This window comes from Sinohyriopsis cumingii, chromosome 4 (genome assembly GCF_028554795.1).
Source record: "Sinohyriopsis cumingii isolate HCF-2022 chromosome 4, ASM2855479v2, whole genome shotgun sequence".
In the NCBI taxonomy this organism is placed as follows: Eukaryota; Metazoa; Mollusca; class Bivalvia; order Unionida; family Unionidae; genus Sinohyriopsis; species Sinohyriopsis cumingii.
In genome coordinates this window covers 99,717,259-99,744,036 of record NC_142964.1, presented here as the reverse complement: position 1 = coordinate 99,744,036, position 26,778 = coordinate 99,717,259, and the positions used below count along the sequence as shown (strand labels likewise).

Here is a 26,778-nt window from a genome sequence, read left to right as displayed (position 1 = left end):
TTGCACATGCTTATTTTTGCAAGCTTGCACAAACTTATTTAACAAGATAGTGTCATAAGCATGCACAAGTTTGTTATTTATTTACCTAGTACAATAAGTATACACAAGCTTGTTATTTATTTACCTAGTACAATAAGTATACACAAGCTTGTTACTTGCTTACACAAGCTTGTTACTAGCTTGTGCAAGCTTATTACTAGCTTGTGGCAAGCTTGCACGGATTTCTTGCTACAAGCATCTGGGCTTTCAAAAATCAGACATGATTGTGGTTCCCCTCCTTCCAAAAAAACCCCTGAAAATGTGAAGGGGGATCTGGGAGTCCGAAGGCCCCTGTCCAAAAATGCATTTTAGACTCAACTGCTCCTGGTGGATCATATTATCATAATATATTGCAAAGTTTTACTTCATTCCAACAAAATAATCTGCATATTTAATGATTAAATAATGTAATCTTATAGTTGCAATGCAGTGGAAAACAAATCTGTTCTGCCAAAACATTAAGTTTAATTCCATTGTTCAAGTTTATTCATTCACTGCAAGCTTACCCAAGGTTGCAGAAGTTTTATGTGTTCCCTTAGCTGCAAGTGTCGCGCCCCTACGAAATGATCATGAATGTGCATGAACTGAAAATGGTCAGTTCACGAAATAATAAATTCATGAACTGTTTAATGACTGAATTCATGAACAGTTCATGAAAGTCCACAAATTGGATCATCATCATTCATGAACAGTGCCTATAAAAAAAAAATTATTACCTGACAAGTCACAAATACCTATTTCATCCTGAATCATAAAATAACCTTAGAAGTGGGGGGGGGGGGTTAATACAGCATAAAATGCAACATATTATCTTAAAAACTATTTAATTTCAGATAAATTTTAACTGACAAGCAATATTCCTTTTTTTAACCCTTAGCAACACTTTTTGTATGTTTTTTAATTTTTCTTTGAAAATTTTTCAAGAGATATTGGGGCAGTTGTCTGCAATCAACTGTTGAAGCATATTTCATTGTCATGGTGCTGTCTTTCAACTGGGGTTTCTCCTGACCAATCTTCTTCCAGAGACTGACCTGTCAGATAACTCTTTTGTGTAGATGTTCAGGGCCTATAATTTAATCAAATCCTGTCCATTGTCACTACTGAATGTCTCCATCTGCAACTTAAGCTGTTCCATCCGATTACTGTTTGGATCTTTAACATTGCTGCAGGAGTCACAATTTAATGTCTCTTCCATCTTGTCCATAGGATCCTCCAGTTTTCAAATTTTCCTCCTTAACCTACAAACTTCATCCTCTAATAATTTTACTTTTCTGCTGTCTGGTCTGAAAAAAAGGTAAAGTTAGTTAATTACAGATAATCTCTGATCAACATTGTTTTTAGCTTTTAGCTCATTATCATTGTACTCCACTTTATTTGCTGGAATAATATGATTCAACTCAAAAATGATTTCATCCCTTACACATAATACTGAGCATTTATATTATTGCAGAATTTTGTCACTAGTTTTATATTAATTGAGGATGTCTAGCGATAGGTATAGTCACAGGAGTCGTATGTTTTAGTCAGTAAAATATGACAATTTTTTTTGACAACAGCGTTACACTAAATAACCGTATCTGTGTGCGTGTATATATATATATATATATATATATATATATATATATATATTACAGATAACGGTTATTTCGTGCTTTCAAATATTTTCGCCATTTTTTATTGATAAAACGTCAGACTTATGTGGTGTAGGCCTTTAGTATGTCACTAATGCATCCACTCTGACTCCGCATGTTGCGTATAGCTGCTTCCGGTTTCATCACGTTGTTATTTGCACCTGTATTGTGTACAGTTTCACACATTAACTATTTTGTAGTTTGTTTTGTTTTTTTTAAATTACCAAATTACATTAGATTATAGAAATAGTGATGTCATGTAAAAGAAAACGATCTCGAACATCTCAATTCCTATCGATGTCGTACCACGTCTGGTATCGAGAACTGGGGGGTGGGGGTGATGATGTTTAGTGATTTTCAAAACTTCGATGAGCAAGTTTAAATTAGGTTTGAACAAAATCGTGTATCATTAGATTGGTTATAAATAATATGATGACATATATAAACCAATAAAATATCCATATAACTTCTAGTGAAATAATCATGAATGACCAAGAAAAAGATACTCACCGTAATTTTGGTCATCCAGGCTTGGTACGCTTTTCCACCTAATTTTGCTCTCACCAAATCATTTCCTTCATATTACTTTTAAAAAAATGATATTGAAAATATTCTCATCTGTCCATTCCACGGAATCCACGGTTTTTGTTCGAGGGTTTTGCCTAACCATCTGCATGATCTTTCGTTTCTGAGGATGCTTAACTGTTGAAATCTTGCGCGTATATTAACCAATCATATCACGTCTTCTTTCACAGTCATCCAGTCAGGATAATTGTTGTTAATATGTTTAGGTTTTTACGGCAAATTGGCAGTTAGTGACTAAGTCAATAGAATATGCAGTTTATAACAGTAATGGAAAAAAAAACGTTAGGACAAAGTCATTGAAAGCTTTTTAAAGCAAGTACATTTTGTTCATGCTGGCCAGAAAATATTTTCCCATATTAATCCAGAACTACTCAGGTTAAGTACACAAGTATTGAATTAAAGATCTGTATGAACATTTATACAGTATCATATCATTTAGAAAAAGAAAAAAAATATTCACCTTTATTTAAATTTCAATAATATTGTGAGAAGTTTGTATGAAAAAATTTTCATGAACATTTTATAAATATAATGATATAGATATTTAATATACATTTTGTTAAGAAATATCTTGGTATTGCATCAAAGTACTTGAATTGTTCATGAACCAAGTTCATGACATTTCAGGGACTTCAAAGATATTATAATAGTTCATAAAAGTTCATCAGTGTGTTCATGAACTTCAGGTACATGATTCATCAAAATTCTTGAAGTGTTCATGAACTTAGTTGAGGAACTTTCATGAACAGTTCATGATTGTTCATGAAGTCATGAATTTGTTTTTGTAGGGGCGTGACAGTGACGGTGCATGCTAGTTGGATACATGGTCTCAAACTTTCACAAGCAATGGACATATATATATATATATATATATATATATATATATATATATATATATATATATATATATATATATATATATATATATATATATATATATATGAAGAAACTTGTTGCAAGCTAGTTTAAATTTACTTTCTGAAACATGCAAGAAAGCTTGCGCAAGCTAGTTTTACTTACTGAAGAAAACAAGTAAGCTTGCGCAAGCTAGTTTTACTTTCTGAAGCAAACAAGTAAGCTTGCGCAAGCTAATTTTACTTTCTGAAGAAAACAAGTAAGCTTGCGCAAGCTAGTTTTACTTTCTGAAGCAAGCAAGTAAGCTTGCGCAAGCTAGTTTTACTTTCTGAAGCAAACAAGAAAGCTTGCACAAGCTAGTTTTAATTTCTGAAGCAAACAAGAAAGCTTGTGCAAGCTTGCACAAGCTTGCGGTTATATCCAGCTATCTTGCCTAAACCTGCACTTGCTTGTACAAGCTTGCGCAAGCATCCATGTTAGCTTATAAACATCAAACTAGCTTATCGTAAGTGGGGCCCCGAGTGGCCGAGTGGTCGAAAGTGCTCGCCGTTATGGATCACTGCCATCTCACTTCTGTCTGCGTGTGTTCAAGTCTCAGCCTCGGCTATTGGTAGTACGTGAGAAAGCCTACCAGTAGCTTCTCGTGGGTCAGTGGTTCTTCCCGGGGTTTTCCAGGGTTCTTCCTCCACCAATTATACTGGCCGCCATGTATAGCCTATTGTGCTGAAAAATGGCGTTAAACCCTACAACAACTTATTGTAAGCTTACCGCAAGCTTGCCACAAGCTTTCAGCAAGGATGCATTTTGGTTTGGGGACCTCCAGTATGTCCACCATAGCTGCTTATTTCAAAATATTGTTATCGCGGTGAATATCAGAGATGGTTTCAACACAGCAATTAAAAAAATGCAATGGGGTTGGGGGGGGGTAATTCCTGGAAATTACTTGTCACCCAGTAGAGCATGAGTCCCTTTGAGGGACTGTGGTTAGATTTTTGGACTTTAGTTTTAATTGACACCACTTAGCTATTATCATGCATACCTACCTACCTACCTACCTACAATAAGTAGTGTACAAAATGGGAGTGCTGGACCACATGGTACTTTCATTAGTATTTACATGAGTGTGGGACAGGGGAGATATGCGATCTTGAGCTGAATCTAGTTTCCAATAATTTTTTTTACTCAGGATATCCCAAAAGGCTCTGCTTATTTTGGATCCCTTTCTCAAGTTTGCTCTACTGGAACCACATCAGATGGAAAAGTACCAACCAATGAGAACAGGGCTACAGAGGGTGTTGCTTCAGGCATGCTCACAGACATCAGACTTGACTCTGAAGAAGAAGATCATTAGCTACTGCATTAACATCCTACCATGTATCCAGGTAACTTTCTGGCCTTGAGATTAAAAATTTGAACATCCTGGTATCAAGTCCCCTTTCACCCCATATATATTCCTATATGTATAAAACTATATTTTCATTACATTCCTTGTTTACCCATTTTATTACCAGGCTGGAATGAAGGCAAGAGGCTCATGATGAGACCAACTTAGTAAAGATATCAGTAGGAAAATGTGTGAGTTTATGAATGAAAGATTGTTGCTTGAAAATGTGTAATGGTTGCCATTCCACATTTATAATATACTAATGTTTAGTATTTGTATTTGTTTAATATAATTAATAAAACTACTTGACAGTCCCTGGTCTTTACAATAACCATTTCTAATGTGTGACTTGGATTTTTAATATAGCTTTAACAATTTTTCAGTCATATCGGTATGATGTCTGCAGCATAGCAGTTTATAGTGATGTCTAGCACTGGGGCATCATGCCATAGACATGTAGCATGATGTCCCACCCAGTCACATTATCCTGACACCAGGCTGACCAGTTCTAACACTAATCTCTTAATGCTGAGTGCCTAGTGAGGCAGCTGATAGTACCATTTTTATAAGTCTTTTGTATGACTCTTCTTAGGTTCAAGCCCATGGCCTTCTGTATCCAAGGCAGATGCTGTAACCACTAGACCACCAGAGTGGTCATCGTGTACTAATATATATATATATATATATTATTACTTCATTATGACTGATCAACATAACAGTAAAAGGGTTGGAAAAATCAAATGGCTTCATAATTTTGTCTTAAAATCCGATTAAAGAATAAGGGTAGGTTCTCAATTCAGAAAACAATTACCTGGCTTTCAAACTGAGATGTATGATCAAAGGCCATTCTGTGCAATTTTAAGTGGAGATAATTTTGTTTAAATCTCATATTTTATAATTTTGTAAGAGTTTATAACTACTATACATTGCTGATTCCATAGTATGTGATACATTTCACTGTACATAGCTGATTACATGTATAATACAATTTCATTGTACATTACTGATTACATATACAATACATTTCTCTGTACATTGCTGATTACATATGTAATACAGTTTCACTGTACATTGCTGATTACATGTACAATGCATTTCATTGTACATTATTCATTACATGTACACTATTTTTCACTGTACATTGCTGATTACATATATATTACATTTCACTGTACATTGCAGAGTATATGTATAATACAGTTTACTGGCACAGAATATTTTAATGTTGACTTTATCAGTTAACATAAATTTAGAAAGAATAACAGCATGAATCTCAGACATATATTAATTTCTAATCCTTAAGCACATTTACCTTTTAAGGCCACACTTTTGTTTGTTTTGTTTTGTTAACAAAACAAGAAAACTGGAAGAACCAGTTACAGAATGCCCAGAAGCAAAGCTTTATAATGAAGTGAGAAAACTTCTTTCCAGATATGTGAAATCAAAAACAGTGTCCGACTACCTCCAAGAGTGTGGCCTTATAAAAGGAAAAATTGCTAGAGGATTAGGAATTAATTTACACCCTAGATTCACTAATTCTCCTGATTTTGTCAGTGCTTGGAACACCATCCTCCGAGAAGCCTCTAAACTATGAACACACTGTACCACACACTATGTCATCTATTTACTCATCTGCATGAAATATATGTAGGTGAGATTACAAGTGAATTCCAAGTGAGAATTAAAGAGCATGTGAGGGATATCCATAACCATAAAGATTCTCCTGTTGTCTCAGCATTTTAATTTATCTGACCTTCACACAGATTGTGTTAAATATCAGATAATAGAAGTTATTAAATTTGATCCAGAGCTCTCCAGTAGCACTATTTTTAGGAAAGATAGAAAACTTGATTGCATATACCAGTTACATACTCTACAGCAGTAGGGATTAATGTTTTGGTCTAAATGGGAGTACGGACATTTTTAAATTGAAAATAAGGCTGATCGGACTTTGAATATGGAAGCCATGGTGACTGGCTTGACAATCTTGTTACAACTACTCCTTCTGAATGGGAGGTCATATCAGCATAGGGTTTTACACTTTTTATCTAGTCTGTCCTAATATTAATATAGTTGCTTTGACAGTCATTTTGAAAATCTTGACATCACTACTTCTCCTGAATGGATGGTCACACTGACATTGCATTTTAACCAAAAGACATGTAATGATGTATGGTTGAAAATGAAAATGGTATCAGTCTGAGAATCATTATAGCCACCACTGTTACTAATTTGAAAATCTTGTAAATTGCTCAGTATCAGATACTGGTTCAACAGTTAAAAACAAGAAAGGCTCTTATCTTGGATTCCTGCAAATTATTTTGGGGGAAACGAGGTACTCTTATTAATTTTGTTTTCAGCACATGCACAGTTTGATTACTCACATTTTCCTATGACCAGCCCCTACTTGACAAAAAGCAGTTCTTCTAGATTCAATTTTAAATTTGGGTGAATTTATTTATTCTAGTTAATATTTACTGGAATTACAAAGCACTCAATAACATTTTTGGACTAAATCATTAGTTTGGAATTATTGTGAATTCATTTAAGGACATTGGATTATATTAATGTGTTACATCAAGACTGTTAACAAATTGCCACATTCCAGGCCATTGACACATTAGTACATTAGAGATGACAGGCACATCAGCACATTCAGTATTGGACTTCATCTTGATCACCACAGGAATTCATTTGGAAAATAGATTACATTTGGACCTGTGATAGAACTTTAATGACTGTTTGGGATTTAATTCAAGATACTGTAAGTTCTTTGTAAATGTTCACTTCGTATTCTAGGGAATAAAATTATTTGTCGAATTTTAAAAAAAGTTGTTGGTTTTCACTCATTTCTGTTACTTAAAGACCATAGAATCTTAACAATAAGAAAACAGACAACAGGTTCATTAACTAGGAGGTCCTCACCTCATTGGCATTAATATGCCTAGTACATGTATTGTACAGTGCATATGGTTATAACTGAACATTTATAAAAGGTTCTATTTTTGTAATTCAGAGAAATCTGGTTGAATTTCAGCAAGAAACATGATAACAAAATGCACAGACATTTCAGCTTTAAAGTCCACAACCATTATTCTGCAGAATATTTTAATAAACAGTGTTAACTTTGATCATGTGCAGTATATTTTGAAAGATCTTTGTAATTGGTTTTATTATTAAACTGTTACCCTTCATGTAAACCTTGTCTTTCCATTCAACATACACCAGTATGTACACCTTGTCTTCCCGTTCAACATATACCAAAATGTAAGCCTTGTCTTTCCATTCGACATACACCAAAATGTAAACCTTGTCTTTCCATTCAACATATACCAGAATGTAAACCTTGTCTTTCCATTCAACATATACCAAAATGTAAACCTTGTCTTTCCATTCAACATATACCAGAATGTAAACCTTGTCTTTCCATTCAACTTACACCAAAATGTAAACCTTGTCTTTCCATTCAACATATACCAGAATGTAAACCTTGTCTTTCCATTCGACTTACACCAAAATGTAAACCTTGTCTTTCCATTCAACATATACCAGAATGTAAACCTTGTCTTTCCATTCGACTTACACCAAAATGTAAACCTTGTCTTTCCATTCAACATGTACCAGAATGTAAACCTTGTCTTTCCATTTAACATATACCAAAATGTAAACCTTGTCTTTCCATTCAACATAGACCAGAATGTAAACTTTGTCTTTCCATTCAACATATACCAGAATGTAAACCTTGTCTTTCCATTCAACATAGACCAGAATGTAAACCTTGTCTTTCCATTCAACATACACCAGTATGTACATCATGTCTTACCATTGAACATACACCAGTATGTACACCTTTTCTTACCATTCAACATACACCAGCATGTACACCATGTCTTACCATTCAACATACACCAGTATGTACACCTTGTCTTACCATTCAACAGACACCAGTATTTACACCTTGTATTACCATTCAACATACACCAGTATGTAAATGTTATCTTTCCATTCAACATTTACCAGTGTGTAAATCTTGTTTTACAGTTTGACATATGTCACTATGTAAATTTTGTCTTACCATTTGACATATGCCAGTATTAAATGTTGTCTTACCATATGGACCGCTCTGGTGGCCTAGTGGTTAGAGCATCTGCCTCGGAAGTGGGAGATCGTGGGTTCGAACCCTGGCCGAGTCATACCAAAGACTTACAAAAAAGTTACTAACAGCTGCCTCACTTGGCACTCAGCATTAAGAAGTTAGTGTTAGGACTGGTCAACCTGATGTCAGGATAATGTGACTGGGTGGGACATCATGCTACATGTCTGCAGCATGATGTCCCAGTGCTAGACATCACTATAAACTGCCACACTGCAGACATCGTAGGGATATTACTGAAAAATTGTTAAAAGCTACGTTAAAAATCCTATCACACACACACACACTCTTACCATATGACATATGCCAGTATGTAAATTTGTCTTACCTTTTGAGATATGCCAGTTTGTAAATCTTGTCTTACTATGTGACATATGCCAGTATATAAATTTTGTCTTACCATTTGACATATGCCAGTATGTAAATGTTGTCTTACCATTTGACATATGCCTGTATGTATTTGTTGTCTTACCATATGACATATGCCAGTATGTAAATGTTGTCTTGCCATATGAGATATGCCAGTATGTAAATCTTGTCTTACCATTTGACATATGCCAGTATGTAAATCTTGTCTTGCCATTTGACATATGCCATTATGTAAATCTTGTCTTGCCATTTGACATATGCCAGTATGTAAATCTTGTCTTGCCATTTGACATATGCCATTATGTAAATCTTGTCTTGCTTTTTGACATATGCCAGTATGTAAAATTTCTTGTGGTATCATTTGTCATATGCTAGTATATACATTTTGTCTTACCATTTAGCATATACCAGTATGTAACTCTAACGAACTCTGGAAATCTCAACGATAGGAATATTTATATTTATCAGAAAATTAGCTGTAGTGACTGTCACAGTTGTATTCAAGTGCTCTGCTTTTTTTGGGAAAAGAAGACACTGTTGTTGGCAAAGAGATTACATATTTCTAAATTTTGAAACCCTTTACAATGAATTAAATATTATTTTTGTGACTTCGGTGGATGGAAGAAATATAATAATAATGCTCTTAAAAAGCTTCAGACTGATAGAATGGGATTAAAAAGTGAGGAAAGTAACTACTTTGGAAAATATTAGAAATTTTAAAATGATGTTTAGTAAATTAATGGAAAAATGCTGTCAGTTTTGAATGATATGCATTCCTTTTTGCATCATTGATCAAAACAGCTCTGATTACAGTAGCTGTCTGTATCTTGAGCCACTAAATTAAAACCTATCACGTAACTGTTCAGCAGTGTCTATTTTCCTGACAGACTTTTAACAAATTTGTTGCTGAAAAAGAAGAAACTGAGACTCACAGACTGTGTATAGATGATTGGTTAGTGATATAAAGCCTCTTGACTAAAGTTATTGTAAATAATGCTTGACTGAGCCTTTTTCATTTGGAATAAATATTTATTTTAAAAAAAAAAAGGAATGACTGTATATACTTCCTTTTAAGTCGAGTCCAACTGCAAGCAAGATAGACCCTCCTCTTCTGTTGCATAATGTGCCAGCAGATCAGGGTCTGTTTTGTTGTTCTTCTGGTTACTAATATCAGCCTGCATAGATCCACATCTGTCAGCACATTATGTGACAACAAATTTGGGTCTGTGTAGTTTGCAGTTAGACTTTATTTTTACTTGTAAGCCAGCAGATACCGTATAGTAAACAGCTTCCAGTGAAGAGCTCTGGTTGAACTAAGGAGAAACTGTCACAATCAACAGATGGCCTGATTACAATCAGTGAATTTACACTGCTACAAAATATTTGCAAATTTGGGGAGTGATCCTATTAATCAGGTTGTTACAATGAGAAGTTTTTGTAGTGACTGTAATAATATGGTTGCTGTAAGGAGAGGTTTTACTGTGTAGTGACTGCATTGATGGGGTTGTTGCAAAGAGAGGTTTTTCTGTGTAGTGATTGTATTAAATGGGATTTTTGAAGGGAGATGTTTTACAGTGTGGTGGTTGATTTAAGAGGGTTGTTGTAGGGAGACGTATTCCTGTGTATTGGCTGTATTAAGGAGAGGTTTTAATGTGTGATGGATGTGTTAGGGGGGTTATTGCAAGGAGAGGTTTAGTGGTTGTATTATGGAGGTTGTTGCAGATAGAAGTGTTAATATGTAGTGACAATTAACAGGGTTGTTGCAAGTAGAAGTTCTACTGTGTAGTGACTGTATTAAGGGAGTTGTCATAGGGGAGAAGTTTTACTGTTTGTTGGTTGTTTTATAGGGTATTTTGCAGGGAGAAGTTTTACTTGTAATGACTACATTAAGGGGGTTGTTGCAAGGAGAGGTTTTACTATGTAGTGGTTGTATTTAAGGGGGTTGTTGCAGGAAGAGGTATTACTGTGTAGTGGCTGTATTAAGAAGGTTGTTGCAAGGAGAGTTTTTACTGTGTATTGGCTGTATTAAAGGGGTTGTTGCATGGGGAAGTTATACTGTGTAGTGGCTGTATTAAAGGAGTGGTTGCAGGAAGAAGTATTAATGTGTAGTGGTTGTATTAAAAGGGTTGTAGCAAGGAGAGGTTTTACTGTGTAGTGACTATATTAATGGGGTTGTTAAGGATAAGCTTTTACTGTGTAGTGGCTGTATTAAGGTAGTGGTTACTGGAAGAAGTGTTACTGTGTAGTGGCTGTATCAAGGGGGTTGTTGCAAGGAGAGGTTTTTACTGTGTAGTGGCTGTATTAAGGAGGTTGTTGCAGGAAGAAGCTTTACTGTGTAGTGACTGTATTTTCAGCTTGAATGCATCATGTTCATTTTTGAAAGGTAGATCAAAATGATACATTGTGAAGTCATTTATTTCTGGGCTATCAGTCTTCATGGTTTTTAAAATAATGACATTATTGTCAGCACTTGAGTTCATAGATTTGGGAAGGGGTCCTAATTGCTGTCAGTTATTGAGTTCAAAGATTTGGGAAGGGGTCCTAATTGCTGTCAGTACTCATAGATTCGGGAAGGGGTCCTGTTTTTTTTCAGTACTTGGGTTCCTTGATTGGGGAAGTGGTCCTGATTTGTCCACAGAATGGTTATTGTTCATTTGGCTTTATAGTGTATAGCAATGATAAAATCTGAAGAAAAACTTGATGGCAAAACTTGAAGAAAAATAGAAAAGAAATTTCATATATCTATTTTTAAACAGAAAGAAAAAGTCTCCAAATTTTGCCTTAGAAAGATTTCTTGTCTGCATAATAAGGAAGAAGTACAACAAGAAAAGGAAACCTTTACTAAACTAATGCTGATAGTCACAATGAACAGTAAATGTAAAATGTGGCACCTGTGTTATTCATTAAATTTTATGAAGACTTGGAAGTAGGATTACAGCCAACTGATTCTCTGTTGCCCACAGGAAGAAAGCAGTGAAATTTCTCTGATATTGATAAAGCAAGCGGAAGAAAATCCAATTGAGATTGGCTATTCCCTATTGACTTGCACATAATTTAACAGAGTTTAATGTTTGAATGATTATAAACATGTTTTATTCCCATCTGAAAGAAGAAATTAAGAATGAGCAGTGAGAAGAGTACTCCACTTTAGGTTCAGCCCTTCCCCTGCATGTAAGGCTCTGTGTGTGTGTGTGTGTGTGTGTGTGTGTGTGTGTGAGAGAGAGAGATACAGAAAATCCCCAGTAATGTTGTTGTTGTTGTGTGGGTTTAACGCCATTTTTCAGCACATGATAGACTATGCATGGCAGCCAGTATTAATGGTGGAGGAAGAACCACTGACCCACGAGAAGCTACTGGCAAACTTTCTCACATACTCACATTGGCCGAATCATGGACTCGAATTCACACAGACAGAGGTGAGATGGCAGTGATCCGTAACGGAGAGCGCTTTAGACCACTTGGCCACTCGGGGCCCCCCCAGTAATATTTACATGGTTTTTGTGATTAATACTTGACAAACATGAAGACAAAATTTTTTTAAAATATCTTGTTTTTTTTAAGAAAATCATAAACGGCTTTAAACACTTTACAACATAGATCATAAGATTCATTTTTTTGGGTTGGACCTTGATGCAGCAGGTCAATCATTGTTGGCAAAGGTAGGTAACCGAGACGGACACAAAATACTGTGTTAATCTTCATAAATGTTACACTTAAAAAAGAAAAATAGGATACAATATCAGTTGCTCATAGTTAGATAAAGAGTTCAGAACTGATAACAAAGTAATTATTTAGAGCACTCCAGTTATTTCTAATTCTTTCATCAAGGAGAGTATTTTATCATCTTTCATGGAGGGCAATATTTCCTGTCACCATACATATACTGGTATAGGAGTGGTTCATATTTATCCAAAGTCTGTGATTGATGGAGCATATCTTACATTTTCAGGAAAGTCCACAAAAACTTTGAAATAATGAATTACCTTTTTGAAATTTCTACTCTGAAATTTGGAATTTGGAATTTCTAAATCAAGTCTGTTTCTTAGATTCTAATTCTTTCAGTTGGTAGTGAGAGATGGTAATACACTAGGAAGTTTCTTGAAAGACATGTGCCAAAAAAATGATGGTCTCTCTAGACAGGTAGTTTCTGATAACAGATCATAACACTGTATAATTAGTAAATCATGCATGGAGATTCCTGTCTCTCAAGAAACAGGTGGTCTCTAATAGTATTAGTCTCTCCAAATAGGTTTTACTCTAGATCTTGCATTGACTATTTATAATTTTATACATGGTACATAATTTATTCATTTTTCATCTTTTGCATAATTTTGGCCAAACCTGTTTCCTAATAAAAATTTGCAATTCTTCTGGTAAGTCCAGTAACAATTCATGCTGCCATACAGTGGAGTTTTTCTAATCAATATGACCATTTATAAAAAAAATTCTATGCAACTCAAGCCACATTGAATAGTGGGATCATTTATGTCACTTTTAAAAAAAAAAAATCAAAAACAGCAGTTTTCCTAATGTTTGGGAAATTATTCTTTTATTCATGTATTAAATAGTAACCATAGTGACTTTCTAATTACAGAAGCTGTGTTCTTGACCATTTAAATACTAATGTCATACTACTTGCTTTTGGAGTAGGAATGTTTTCTATTGGTACAGGAAACCGCTCTGGTGGTCTAGTGGTTAGAGCATCTGCCTCAGATGCGGGAGGCCGTGGGTTCGATCCCCCAGACGAGTCATACCAAAGACTTACAAAAATGGTATTAACAGCTGCCTCCCTTGGCACTCAGCATTAAGAGGTTAGTGTTAGAACTGGTTGGCCTGGTGTCAGGATAATGTGACTGGATGGGACATCATGCTACATGTCTAAGACAAGATACCCCAGTGCTAGACATCATAATAAGCTGTCACACTGCAGACATCATAGCAATATGACTGAAATTTTTTTAAAGCTGTTAAAAATCCAAATCACACACACACACTGGGTACAGAATATCTTGTAGGATATTAATAAATAGAATATCTTGTTCTAGGATATTAATAAATTAAATATCTTGTTCTAGGATATTAATAAAATATCTTGTTCTAGGATATTGATAAATAGAATATCTTGTTCTAGGATATTAATAAATTGAACATTTTGCTTCATTTTTCTCTGAAATAGTGGCAACTAATTCTGTGAGGTATCATCTACAATGGATATCAATTTAACAAAAGTTGTTGGATTGAGGATCTGTGTTAGGAAATGTTCTAAAATTGGAGACAATAATGGAGGGAAAAAAAGATATGATTTCTCAAAAGTTCACCAAACTGTTCCTCAGTATTGGAGAGAACAATGATGGGATTGACTTTACAATTCCTGAAAAACAATATTACCAACTATTGACACAAAATCGTATAAAAAATAAAAACTGTCATGTTGCATTTTGTGGGATGTCTCCTTGGAGAGATTTTGAGGTGTGCAATACCAGTGAGGCCATCCAAAGAAGGGCAAGCATTGTTTAGGATGGCCCCTGGGAGAAATTTGCGATGTGTGGGATACTGACAATGTCATCCTAAGATTGGCATGCAAATGGAATTATGGTAAGGTTGCAAACCACAAAAAGCTCCTGGTTGGTAAGGAGCAAGTGATGCAGCCTTTATTTCACAATGGAGACAATATCCATCTCACTCCCATAGGAGTAGTAAACTTGATGAAAATTATAGATGCATTCAGTTATTTTGGTCCGGTCTGGTCTTAATGGCCACAGTACAAACTGCATCAATCAATCTAAGCCCAAAGTAGGTTGAAATTTTTAGAGACCCTATGGTCAGCCCCATCAGTATAATTTCACAGTTAAACAAGACTTACCAAAGTCACAGTTTGATTGGGATTTTATGAACCTGTAAGTGCCTGTGGGATCACATGAGATGGAATTGGTCATGTGATGAGTCAGTCTTTAGAGCATGATCAGCTTGGATGCCTCAGAGAACCACAATAGGGTGGGATATGCATGAACATAATTAATTTGCATATGGGTGGGCATGTGATCCCTCAGTCACTTACAGGTTCATAAAATCCCAATCAAACTGCAACTTTGGTAAGTCTTGTTTAATTGTGAAATTTTGTTTTTTTTGTAATTGCCATGCGATTTCAGAGTTTATGCATCCAAGCACAACAATGAAGAAAAAATAAAGTAAAATGTATATTTGTGATACTAGATAAAACTATAAAGAACAATATATAAGCATCTGAGATTGAATCAAAATTTTTTATAGCTGGGACTTCCCAAGCAACTTGCGGTAAGTGCAATCATTACTCCATCTTACAGTCTTAATAATAGTATGCAAAAGGCAGTTTAACCTGGTCTGTGTTGTCCACAATGGTGCTGCAAGAACTACTTCTGCACAGTCGTCTACTGTCTTCTAAAGAACACGTCCCACCAGGCTGAAAGGTGGGAATATATATAAAATTAGGTCTGATCTCGTCACAGAGAAAGCATCAATGGCCCATGCATATGGGTCTGGTCTATATGACACATATTTGTGAATTTGATGATTCAATCTAGAGGCAAACATATCAATATCAAACTGTACAAATATTGCATGAATTTTATTAAAGATTGCTTTGTTTAACATCCACTCTGCATCATCATTGAAATTCCTACATAGCTGATCTGCTTCTACATTATTCTTCCCAGAAAGATGGCATGCACTCAACCAAATCTATCTTTCTGTACACCAAAACCAAATATCACGGGCCATTTGATCTAGTAATGTCTTTCTACCTCCATTTTGATAATTTAGGCAACAGCTACAGTATTATCCATGAAGATCCTAATGTGTAAGTTATATTTGTATCCACAAAGAGACTTTAATATCAGGAAGCAGGCCTGCAGTTCTAAAATATTGATGTGACTCATTGTCTCAGTACTACTCCAGCAACTCTCAGTTTTAACATCGTCTGTCTAATTTACCCCTCCCCATCCTATAAGAGAACTGTCACTCTTGATAATAATGTCTGGGTTACCTCTGCAAATAGGCTTAAAACTGATTTTAACATTTTGGATCCACTATGTAATTGTATCTTTAGCGTTGCTGGAAAGAGAGATTGATGCATCATAATTGTCCTTATGCATTTTCAGTAATCTGTCCATCTTTCCAAAGGTTTGTAGTAGAAAGGGGCATATTCTAAGCCTGGCTCACTAGCAACCATTGTGCCTATTAATTGTGCTAATTCACGAAGTTAAATGTTTCCATTTCAGCACTGTTTCACAAAACTCAGTCAATCTAACCGTCATTTTTACTGAATTAATGAGAAATCCCACAAAGCTAAAAGTCTGTGTAGGTTTCAAAATGGATTTAGTTGGGTGTATTGTAAATCCTAAATCATCCAATAATACAGCAGTATGGTACACATTGTTTTGACACTCTAAGTATGTTGAACCTTGAAGCAGACTATCATCCAAAATAGACAACATTGAGATAACCCATCTTACGCAAGGAAGAAAAAACAGGCTTCATAATTTTGGTGTATACTCGTAGTGCAGATGCCAGTCAACTGGAAGAGAGTAATATGCATCTTTCAGGTCAATACAAGCAAAATAAGAATGTTTGCGAACCATGGTCAGTGCTGTTTTTAATGTTTCCATTTTAAAATGTTGATGTACCACATGTGCATTGAAAGCATTTTACACAGTCAAAGTTTATTCTCTCTAATACTGCCTTTTTCAGCAGTTTATCAATTTCAGTTGTAATTACAGTGGATTCTTTGTCAGAGAATTTTCTCTGTTTTGAAATACAAGTCTGGACTGAGCTGCTATCGAGTTCGAGTCTATAACCTTTTCAGATTAGACAAAATCCATGCATCAGAGGTTATCTTCTGCCATCTTTTAGCACACCGACTAACTTCACCAGCAACAAAATTTTCTTACATATTATATAAGGCTGGGAAAGAAACTGTGCTCTCATGAATGGGAAAACTGCTACTTACAGTTTTTGTGGAAGATGCAACACTGACTGTTCACAAATCTTGACAGGTTGTAAGGTCTCCTTTTTTTGAGGTTCTGTGGTCCCTGTTGGTATGGTTGCCATTGATAGGGCTGGGACCTGGTCCCCATCTTGAATAAAAAGACTTGGGTCCTGCTTGAGCACCTTTATAATTTGAGTATCTTTCAGTGTTTGAAGCCAAAAGCTTTCCAGTCACTGTTCCCCATCTGCTGAGCATCTGCAATATTTTTAACTTTTGTATGCAGATCATCTCCAAACTGGAGGTCAGCTACTTTATTTTGGAGTGCACAGAGAGAGATTGATAACTGTAATAGAGATCCGGCTTCATCAGTTCTTTCCTCTTATAAGACATGTCACAAAATCCAGAAGAAAGCATCCGCAATACATAACCAGCATCTGCAAGCAGTTTATTTTACATTTGCAGTGTACTGTCTAACTTATTATGTAGTAATTCATCCATGAGCCTGAGAAGGGGAACACTAGCTTTAGCAACAGTTCCTTGGAACTTTTGGAGCTTGGCATCCATTTGTTTTGTAGGACTCACGGTACTAATTCAACTCCAATAGTAAACATATGGAAACACTATCATATTCAAAATTCAGTAACTTAATATTTCTGGGTGCTGATGATGAGATCTATAATTCTCCATGCACAACTAACCTTGGTGCAAGCTTATGCTTGGAGAACACCACATGAGCCACGGCATTTTGTTTATCTACATGTGCATGAAACACATGTTATTGATTCTGCACCAAATGAATCAGGTGCTACTTTCGTTATTGAGTACTCCTGAGTCAAGCCTGTAAAAATACTAAAATTGCATCAATAGAATTTTGTCTATATTTTTTAAAAATTACATATAGGATAAGCTCTCAAAAGATATTTTTACTAAAATTTTAATTTTCATTATTAACCAGTTATGGACCACCAAACCTGTAAATACTCTATTATTTGTTCACCCATTTCTAGACTGGTTCACAGTTCTTCCATATAATTAGTACCGTGTGTCCTGTAGCTTTGTTTATTTTTGCCCAAATTTTTAGATTTACTTTAGGCACACTTAAATTTTGGCAATTTTGTAAGCAAAGACAAACAGTTCAGTGCTATCTGTGTTGTAGATTCAAGGAATAGATATGCAAATGGAAATCAGGCCATCTCAATTCCACTGTAGACTCAGTCACTATATTCTACTGGAGGACCAGTTTAGCAACCTGGGTCTGTTCTATATTCTTAGCATCAATGATCAAAACAGACTTGACCTCTTTGATGATACTTATTTTAAATCTGGCAGTTTACAAGTTTATTATATATGATCCTGTGTAATTTGTTCTTTCTGATTGTAACAATATCATATGCACTCATAGCTCTTCTCATTACAATGAAAGTATAATAATAATAATAATAATAATAATAATAATAATAATAATAATAATAATATTATTATTATTATTATTATTATTATTATTTGGGTGTAACAGCAAGTGTTTGGTTAAATATGAATGAATTGAAGACATGTTTTTGAATCAGTTTTGAAAAGCATGGTACTATCAAAATTGGTCAGTAGTTCTCTGCATCTTCCTTACAGTTTGATTTGTGAATAGGCATTACTTTTACCTGATTTGTGAATAGACATTACTTTTACCTGATATATGAATAGGCATTACTTTTACCTGATTAGTGAATAGGCATTACTTTTACCTGATTCATGAATAGGCATTACTTTTACCTGATTTATGAATAGGTGTTATTTTACCTGATTGGTGAATAGGCATTACTTTTACCTGATTTGTGAATAGGCATTACTTTTACCTGATTGGTGATTAGGCATTACTCTTACCTGATTTGTGAATAGGCATTACTTTTACCTGATTTATGAATAGGCATTACTTTTACCTGACTGGTGATTAGGCATTACTTTTACCTGATTTGTGATTAGGCATTACTTTACCTGATTTATGAAAAGGCGTTACTTTTACCTGATTGGTGATTAGGCATTACTTTTACCTGATTTATGAATAGGCGTTACTTTTACCTGATTGGTGAATAGGCATTACTTTTGCCTGATGTCTGAATAGGCATTACTTTTGCAGTTTTCCATAATTTGGGGGCAGATGAGGTTGCAATACTCAAATTGATTATGAATGTTATGCTTTCTGACGTAGCTGAGACAAATGTTTTTATGATTTGTGGACCAATCTGATGAAGCTACATCTTTCATAGGATGAAGTTAGTAAGACATGTATGAAGTTAGTGAGACATGTAGGAAATTAGTGAGACATATATGAAGTTCAGTGAGACATGTATGAAGATAATGAGACATGTATGAAGTTCAGTGAAACATGTATGAAGTTAGTGAGACATGTATGAAGTTCAGTGAGACATGGATGAAGTTAGTGAGACATGTATGAAGTTCAGTGAGAACCTGCTTATTAGATAAATTTTTACTATATTACATAGAGTACTATAAACACAGTAAAACATTGATTATCTGGACACATTGGTGGACACATTTTATTTAAATCACCAATCATCTGGATGATCAATTTTGATTTAAAAAAAAGTTGAACTGTGAGCAGAAGTATCTGGATACAATTGGTCCAACAATAGCATGTTGGTATTTATATCAGTAATTAAATAAATGTTGACATTTTATAGACATGTTTAAGGAAATGGGGGGGATAGGTAGTGGATGGAGTTGTCTTGATAGGATGAATATAATGATTATGAAGAGCATAGACCATGCTGGTGGGGGGGGTAGGTAGTGGGTGGAGTTGTCATGATAGGATGAATATAATGATTATGAAGAGCATAGACCATGCTGGGGGGGGGTAGGTAGTGGGTGGAGTTTTCGTGATAGGATGAATATAATGATTATGAAGAGCGTAGACCATGCTGGTGGGGGTAGGTAGTGGGTGGGGTGGACCATGCTGGCAGGTTAAGCTGTACTCTTATTACATAAAATTACATAACAGAATGAAAAACATAGACCTCTAATCTGCTGGTGCATCATGTATTGGCAAATCTAGGTCTGTGTTGTTTGCATTTTGATGCATGTTACAGATAACTACAGTATGTATACAGTTTCATATTCTTAAATAACATTTTATACATTTTATTCTTGGGGCCTTGTATTGATGTAACAGATCAACCACATCTCTATACACCATGAACCTTATAACAGGGTTTGTGCTTAAGGCAGGTCATGGATCCCATTTGAAGTGGTAGTGAATTATATGTGTCATAGACTTTATTATAAGACCATCTCTCAATAGAGCAGTATTGCATTTCCTCATTAGATAGCATTATAAAAGGGAGTAAGTGGTACTGTATTTTGTCTGGAAAAGTTTCACTTTTTAGCTTGGGGGGTATTTCAGTCTGTTTTGCTTATGGCATAGTGTCTGCTCTCTTGTACCAGATACTGATTGTATTGCTAATAATAGCAACAAACCTAATAGTCTTACTAAAATTAGTAGTAATAAGTATAGATCCACTGTCCATTCAGATCAGTTTGATATCATGGGAGGCAACTCAAATTATGTTAATGAGTATACATAATTTGATTTATCTCCCTTTTATATTTACCGCAGCTGGTAGTACTTGAAATAATAATAGGAAATAATTTTAAAAGGAAATCACCACAATAATTCCTTACATAATGTTTTAAATGTTAATATGAATTCTATTGTGACTTTAAAGAAAAGAACGTTCAGGAAATATTATAAAATTTATTTAATGCAGTATGATTATGATATAACAAAGGACCATAATTGCACTATTTCTATAGAGATTTGTTCTTCCATCTCATCTTTTGTTAATTACTATGACTGAAATGCTCCAAGTCATCAGTATTCTCAGTACTTTGATTAGTTACTAAGCCAGTGTATCCATGACAACATACTGTGCAACTTGCTGTAAGGATCATCTCTCATAACCACCATATTTATCACAACATACAGTGCAACTTGCCGTAATAATCATCTCCCATACCCACCATATCTCGGACAACATACAATGCAACCTGCTGTAATGATCATTTCCCATACCCACCATATCTCGGACAACATACAATGCAACCTGCTGTAATGATCATTTCCCATACCCACCATATCTCGGACAACATACAGTGAAACCAATCGTTTTGATCATCTCCCATACCGACCTTATCTTAGACAACATACATTACCCATACCAAGACCCAGTCAGAACTTTCCGTTCTCTTTATTATGAGTGCCTATTACACCTCCCATAGGCAACCTTCTCCCTTATACAGCCAGAATTGTTTTTTCTAAAGATTTCTGGTCAGAGAGGTTGGAATATATTTACAGCTGATTGAATCAGCCACTTGAGTTTGAACTGGTAGTGACAATTTCCAATATTTTGACCATTCCAAATAAAAGGCCCTTTAAAGCCAGCTGAAGAAAGGTGGTGAGATGTAGACATATGAATGACAAAGTTACACATAAGTACTATTAGAGGGGTTGGTGGTGACTTGACAAGTTGTTGTTGTAGGGTTTAACACCATTTTTCAGCACACGATAGGCTATACATGGCGGCCAGTATTAATGGTGGAGGAAGAACCCGGGAAATCCCCGGAAAGAACCACCGACCCTCGAGAAGCTACTGGCAAGCTTTCTGAGATACCCACACTGGCCGAATCTGAGACTCCAATCCATGCAGGACTTGACAAGCAGTTTTATTCTAAACTAGTCATCAGCACACAAAAAAAACAAATGGAACATTTTGTATACATGTGAGGGCAGGGGTGAGTCTGTGCTATTAGTTAAGTGCTAGTGATTTACATGTTCATAAAGTAGATGAAATCTTTATAATGTCTGTTTTAAGTTATAAATATTTTAGGACAAAGTTTTTGCTGAAAAAGTGAAATGGCCACAATATTCACATTCACAATATTTATGACAAAGTCCTAGTATCCTGATTTTTCTCTCATTTTTCATTTCAGATTACTAGCATAAATGGATTAGGAGAAGCAGTCCAGTGGATGTCTGAACTTCTTTTGAAGCTTATTGCCTGCCCAAAGCTTCTGGATAAAACATGTGGCAGACTGGTTACCTACAGTTTCCAACTTTGCCTCAGATGTATCCATAGCAACAGCAGTTTTATGTCATTAACCAGGCTCATTCTTCAGCTTGGAACATTGACTCCACAGGTATAGCTTTTCTAGGAAAATGCCATTCTAGTTGAAATATTTATACAGCAAAACCTGTCTTGAAAGACCACCACTTCTGCCAAAGCATAAAGGCCTCTCATGGCAGGTGGTCTCTCATGACAGGTCATAAAACTATATAATCAATAAATCTGTACTTGGAGAAGGTGGTCTCTCATAGAGTGGTCTCTCAAGGTTTTACTGTATTATATATGTAGATTTTGATATGTCAGCGTTAAAATCAGTAGTTTCCACCTTATTTTCATCTCAAAATCCACCCACCCACCTCTTTTGCATCCTTATCAGAGTTCAAGTGGTATATAAATCCTTGATACTAACTGTTGAGCAAATCACCTAAGTACATGTCCAGTTTTAAGTCCTGTCAGTGATGCCAACACATGAAGGAAGTTGTGTAAATGTTTTATGTCCTGACAACAGATTCAACACATGAGGAAACTTATGTGATTGTTATGTTTGAGTCACTTCATTTTAGGCATCTATCCAGTTAAAAAAATTTAAAGTAATAAAATTGTTAGTTATTGTTTGTCTCACAGTGGGAAAACATGATAAATTTTAATATATTTACATGTTTATACTATACATTTGGTAATTGTGATTTATTTGTTTGAGAAAACAGTGGTTTAGTTTTCTTGTGTATTGTATTTTATATGACGCATTTCATAATTGTAAATTATGTGTCTGAGAGAACATGTTTTTTTCCAGTCATATCTTAAATCCTGTATATTTTATTTTATGCAGTGCATTTGATATATTGTAATGGATGTGATCAAGAAAGTATGGATTTTGTTTTGGGATTTTGTAATTTTGTATATAGTATTTTATGCAGTGCATTTGGTAATTGTACAATTTATGTGTCTGAGAGAGTGTTACAACTCTTTGGCCTTAAAGTTTGTAACAGAAAGTGGCAGAACCAACAAGTTTTGTAAAATTCAACAAACAAATTTCTTTCCCTGGAATACAAAGTGAAAATTTTAAAGGAACTTACAGTATTGTGAATTAAATCCCAAATAATTCTAAATGTTCTATCACAAGTCCAAAAGTATAGAATATTCCAAAGGGATTCCATTATTGAATGTGCTGATGTACAAATAGTTTCGAATAAGTTGATGTGCTAACAGTCTTGATGTTTCACAATGATATAATCCAGAATGTCTTTGAATGAATTCACAATAATCCCAAATTGGTATTTTAGTCCAAAAAGTTTATGATCATTATGTAATTTCAAGAATAATTTAAATACATGATTCATCTCAAGCTATATATGAACACAACTAAAAACTCTGATTATACACTCCCAAAGACTGATATGATATGGGAATGAATAATTGTTTACCCCAAACACTTTATATGCATCACCACTTGACCTATGTGGCAATATAATTTTCTGATAAACCAATGGAAAATTTCATCAAAATGTTTGATAAGTTTGCCTCCAGAAAATACCAAACTGGTAAACAAGGTCCGGCCATGAACTCAGATGTTCAGTAAATAGCTTTTAAAATATGTCAAAAGTCAGGTAGGCCAAAACTCTACACTCAATCACAGACAAAGGTCTTTCACACAATATAAAATTAATATACATAAAAGAGAGCATGGGATTTGATTTGATATGTGATCTGATTAATCATGTATTTCTCAAATGATAAGGTTAAGGTGTCTAATTACTTGTATGTAAATAATACAGCTATGGTGTATAATTATTTGTATGTAAATAACACAGCTATGGTGTGTAATTATTTGTATGTAAATAATAAGCTATGGTGTATAATTATTTGTATATAAATAATACAGCTATGGTGTGTAATTACTTGTATGTAAATAATACAGCTATGGTATATAATTACTTGTATGTAAATAATACAGCTATGGTGTATAATTATTGGCATGTAAATGATACAGTTAAGGTGTCTGATTACTTGTATATAAATGATAAAGTTCAGGTGTCTAATTTCATTTCATTAATTTCATTTCTCCTGTAACCTGGCTGGTCGAAGGGGCACCACTGATGACTTTGTAACAATCACTCTCCATTTTTTCCTGTACTCGACTGCTCTTTGGGACTTTGTGAAGTCCATGCCTGTCCTCTTTTGATGTTATCTTCCCATCTCTTATTCTGTCAAACTCATTTTCTCTTTACTCTCTCTGTGCCATGTATGATTGTCTTTGACAAGCCAGATGAGCATGAGGTGTGATCATACCATCTTAGTTTGCATTTCTTTACAGTTGTGAGCAGATCTTCATTTGATCCAATTGCACTTTGGATTCTAATGTGCACCTTCTCATTTGAAATGTGGTCTAAGTATGATATGTTCAGAATTCATTGATAACATCTCATCTTTTAGGCATGGACTCTTCTCTCTAGTTCTGCTGTCAGGGTCCATGTCTCACATGTATACAGGAATAAGGACATGACGAGTGAGTGCACAAGTTTGATCTTTGACCTAAGCATGATGTTGCTGTCCTTCCAGATAGACATCAGCCGAGTAAGTGCAGTTGTTGTCTACGCAATCCTTAAAAGAACCCCAGGTTTGGTACCTTCATCAGAGGCAATAATACCCAGATACTTGAAGCTTGTCCCTGTGCCCAGCTTCTGTCCATTCACTCTGATTTCCTTTTGGAAGCCACTTGGGTTGCTTGTCATTAGCTTGGTCCTTTCAGCACTTATCTCCATCCCATACATTCATGATGCATGTGTGTGATTGGGATTTTTAATGTAGCTTTAACAATTTTTCAGTCATATTGCTACAATGTCTTCAGTGTGGCAGTTTATAGTGATGTCTAGCACTGAGGCATCATGCCACAGACATGTAGCATGATGTCCCACCCAGTCACATTATCCTGACACCAGGCCGACCAGTCCTAACACTAACCTCTTAATGCTGAGCGCCAAGCGAGGCAGCTGTTAGTACCATTTTTGTAAGTCTTTGGTATGACTCCGCTGGGGATCAAACCCATGACATTCCCTCATCTGAGGCAGACCCTCTAACCACTAGGCCACCAGAGTAGTTTTGTTGAGATGGTTCACTAAGGTTTCCATTTCTTGTTCATCACCTGCCATCAGTGCCATCAGTGAGCACAGGTTGGTGATTGTTCTGCCTCCAACAATGACACTGCCTTCTTGGTCTTCCAAGGCATCGGACATGATCCTTTCCATGTAGATGTTGAGTGGTTGAGAGGAGGCAACCCTGTCTGACTTTGACTTCTTCCCTGAGGATCAGGTGGTCAGCCTCTATTGTGGTCGGTGGGAAGTTTAGTATAGTTTTGTCTCGAGAAAGGTGTCTAATAACTGGTATATACATTATATGGTTAAAGTGTCTAATTACTTGTATATAAAAATATTATTATTCCATGAAAGTCTGACAAATAGTTGTAGACAAAGAAACAAATTGACAGAGTGGAAGTAGAAAGGACACAGGTGAAAAATCCATTGTGCACCAGCCCCTGGCAAAAATTTTTTTTGGGCCAGTATAAATATTCAGTAACTTTTAAAATTTGAAAGAAAAATCTAGATTTTTGTGTTGTTTTATGGAAATTTCAGATCTAGGCCAGTAGAATTGCATTAACATTTAAATGACAGTAAACATTTTAAATATTTTATGACATACCTTCATCAGTAGACCCAAAGCATGAAAACTCTTTAGACATAATATACCTGAAATTGGGTCACGATCACTGACTATGATGATAGATGAGAGGAGGGTGCAGAACGAAGAGTGGACCTTTAGTTGGTAAGTATGTTGAATGTGTTGCAGTTTGTGATGGGGAGTCATAGAAGTTGTAAATGTTTAAGAGGGTTTTTTTTCCTGCCTGGCCACAAAACCAATGGAGCTTAAAGTATTGGCATGATCAGCATCAGTCATGCATCCTTCTTAATGTGTCATGGGACCATCTGTCTACAGTTGCTATTTCTGATCCAGTTTCAGTCAAGTTTATTTATATCATCAAAATCTTGGATGAGTTCAAGAATGAGCAATATCTGCAGGCCATATTTCTGTTCCTATTTTGATCAAACTTGGAATTAATGCTTTTATCATTCACATATCAGATGAGTTTGATAATGAATGAATTCCATGCATACAAAATAGGTGATCTTGTGGTTGAGCATGTTACTAATCTAGAGATATGTCTGACCCTATTTTGATCAAACTTGGAATGTAAGCTTATATGATCCATGCATATCAATCATATACACTTGCATGTGACTGAGCTTATTCCAACTCATATTTCTGGTAAGATTTTTGATCAAACTTGTAATACTGGCTTATATCATCAGGACCTTGGAATATTCTGATAATGAGTGAAATTCACTCATTGATGTGTGTGTGTGTGTGTTTGATTTGGATTTTTAATGTAGCTTTAACAATTTAGCAGTCATATCACTATGAAGTCTGCAGTGTGGCAGTTTATAGTGATGTCTAGCACTGTGGTATCATGCCACAGACATGTAGCATGATGTCCCACCCAGTCACATTATCCTGACAACCAATCCGACCAGTCCTAACACTAACCTCATAATGCTGAGCACCTAGCAAGGCAGCTGTTAGTACCATTTTTACATGTGTTTGGTATGACTCAG

At 35.3% G+C, this 26,778-nt stretch overlaps 1 protein-coding gene across 9 annotated transcripts in view; it reads left to right on the top strand.

Moving 5' to 3' along the window:
- The window catches only part of LOC149801763 (focadhesin-like), a 596,289-nt gene that overhangs the window by 356,470 nt on the left and 213,041 nt on the right, over nucleotides 1-26,778 (top strand). For all 9 annotated transcript variants that reach the window (XM_089956096.1, XM_089956095.1, XM_089956091.1 and 6 more), the window contains 2 exons: nucleotides 4,297-4,492; nucleotides 21,978-22,184. In XM_089956096.1, coding sequence (XP_089812222.1) covers nucleotides 4,297-4,492; nucleotides 21,978-22,184 — 403 coding nt within the window. The remainder of the gene's footprint in view (nucleotides 1-4,296; nucleotides 4,493-21,977; nucleotides 22,185-26,778) is intronic.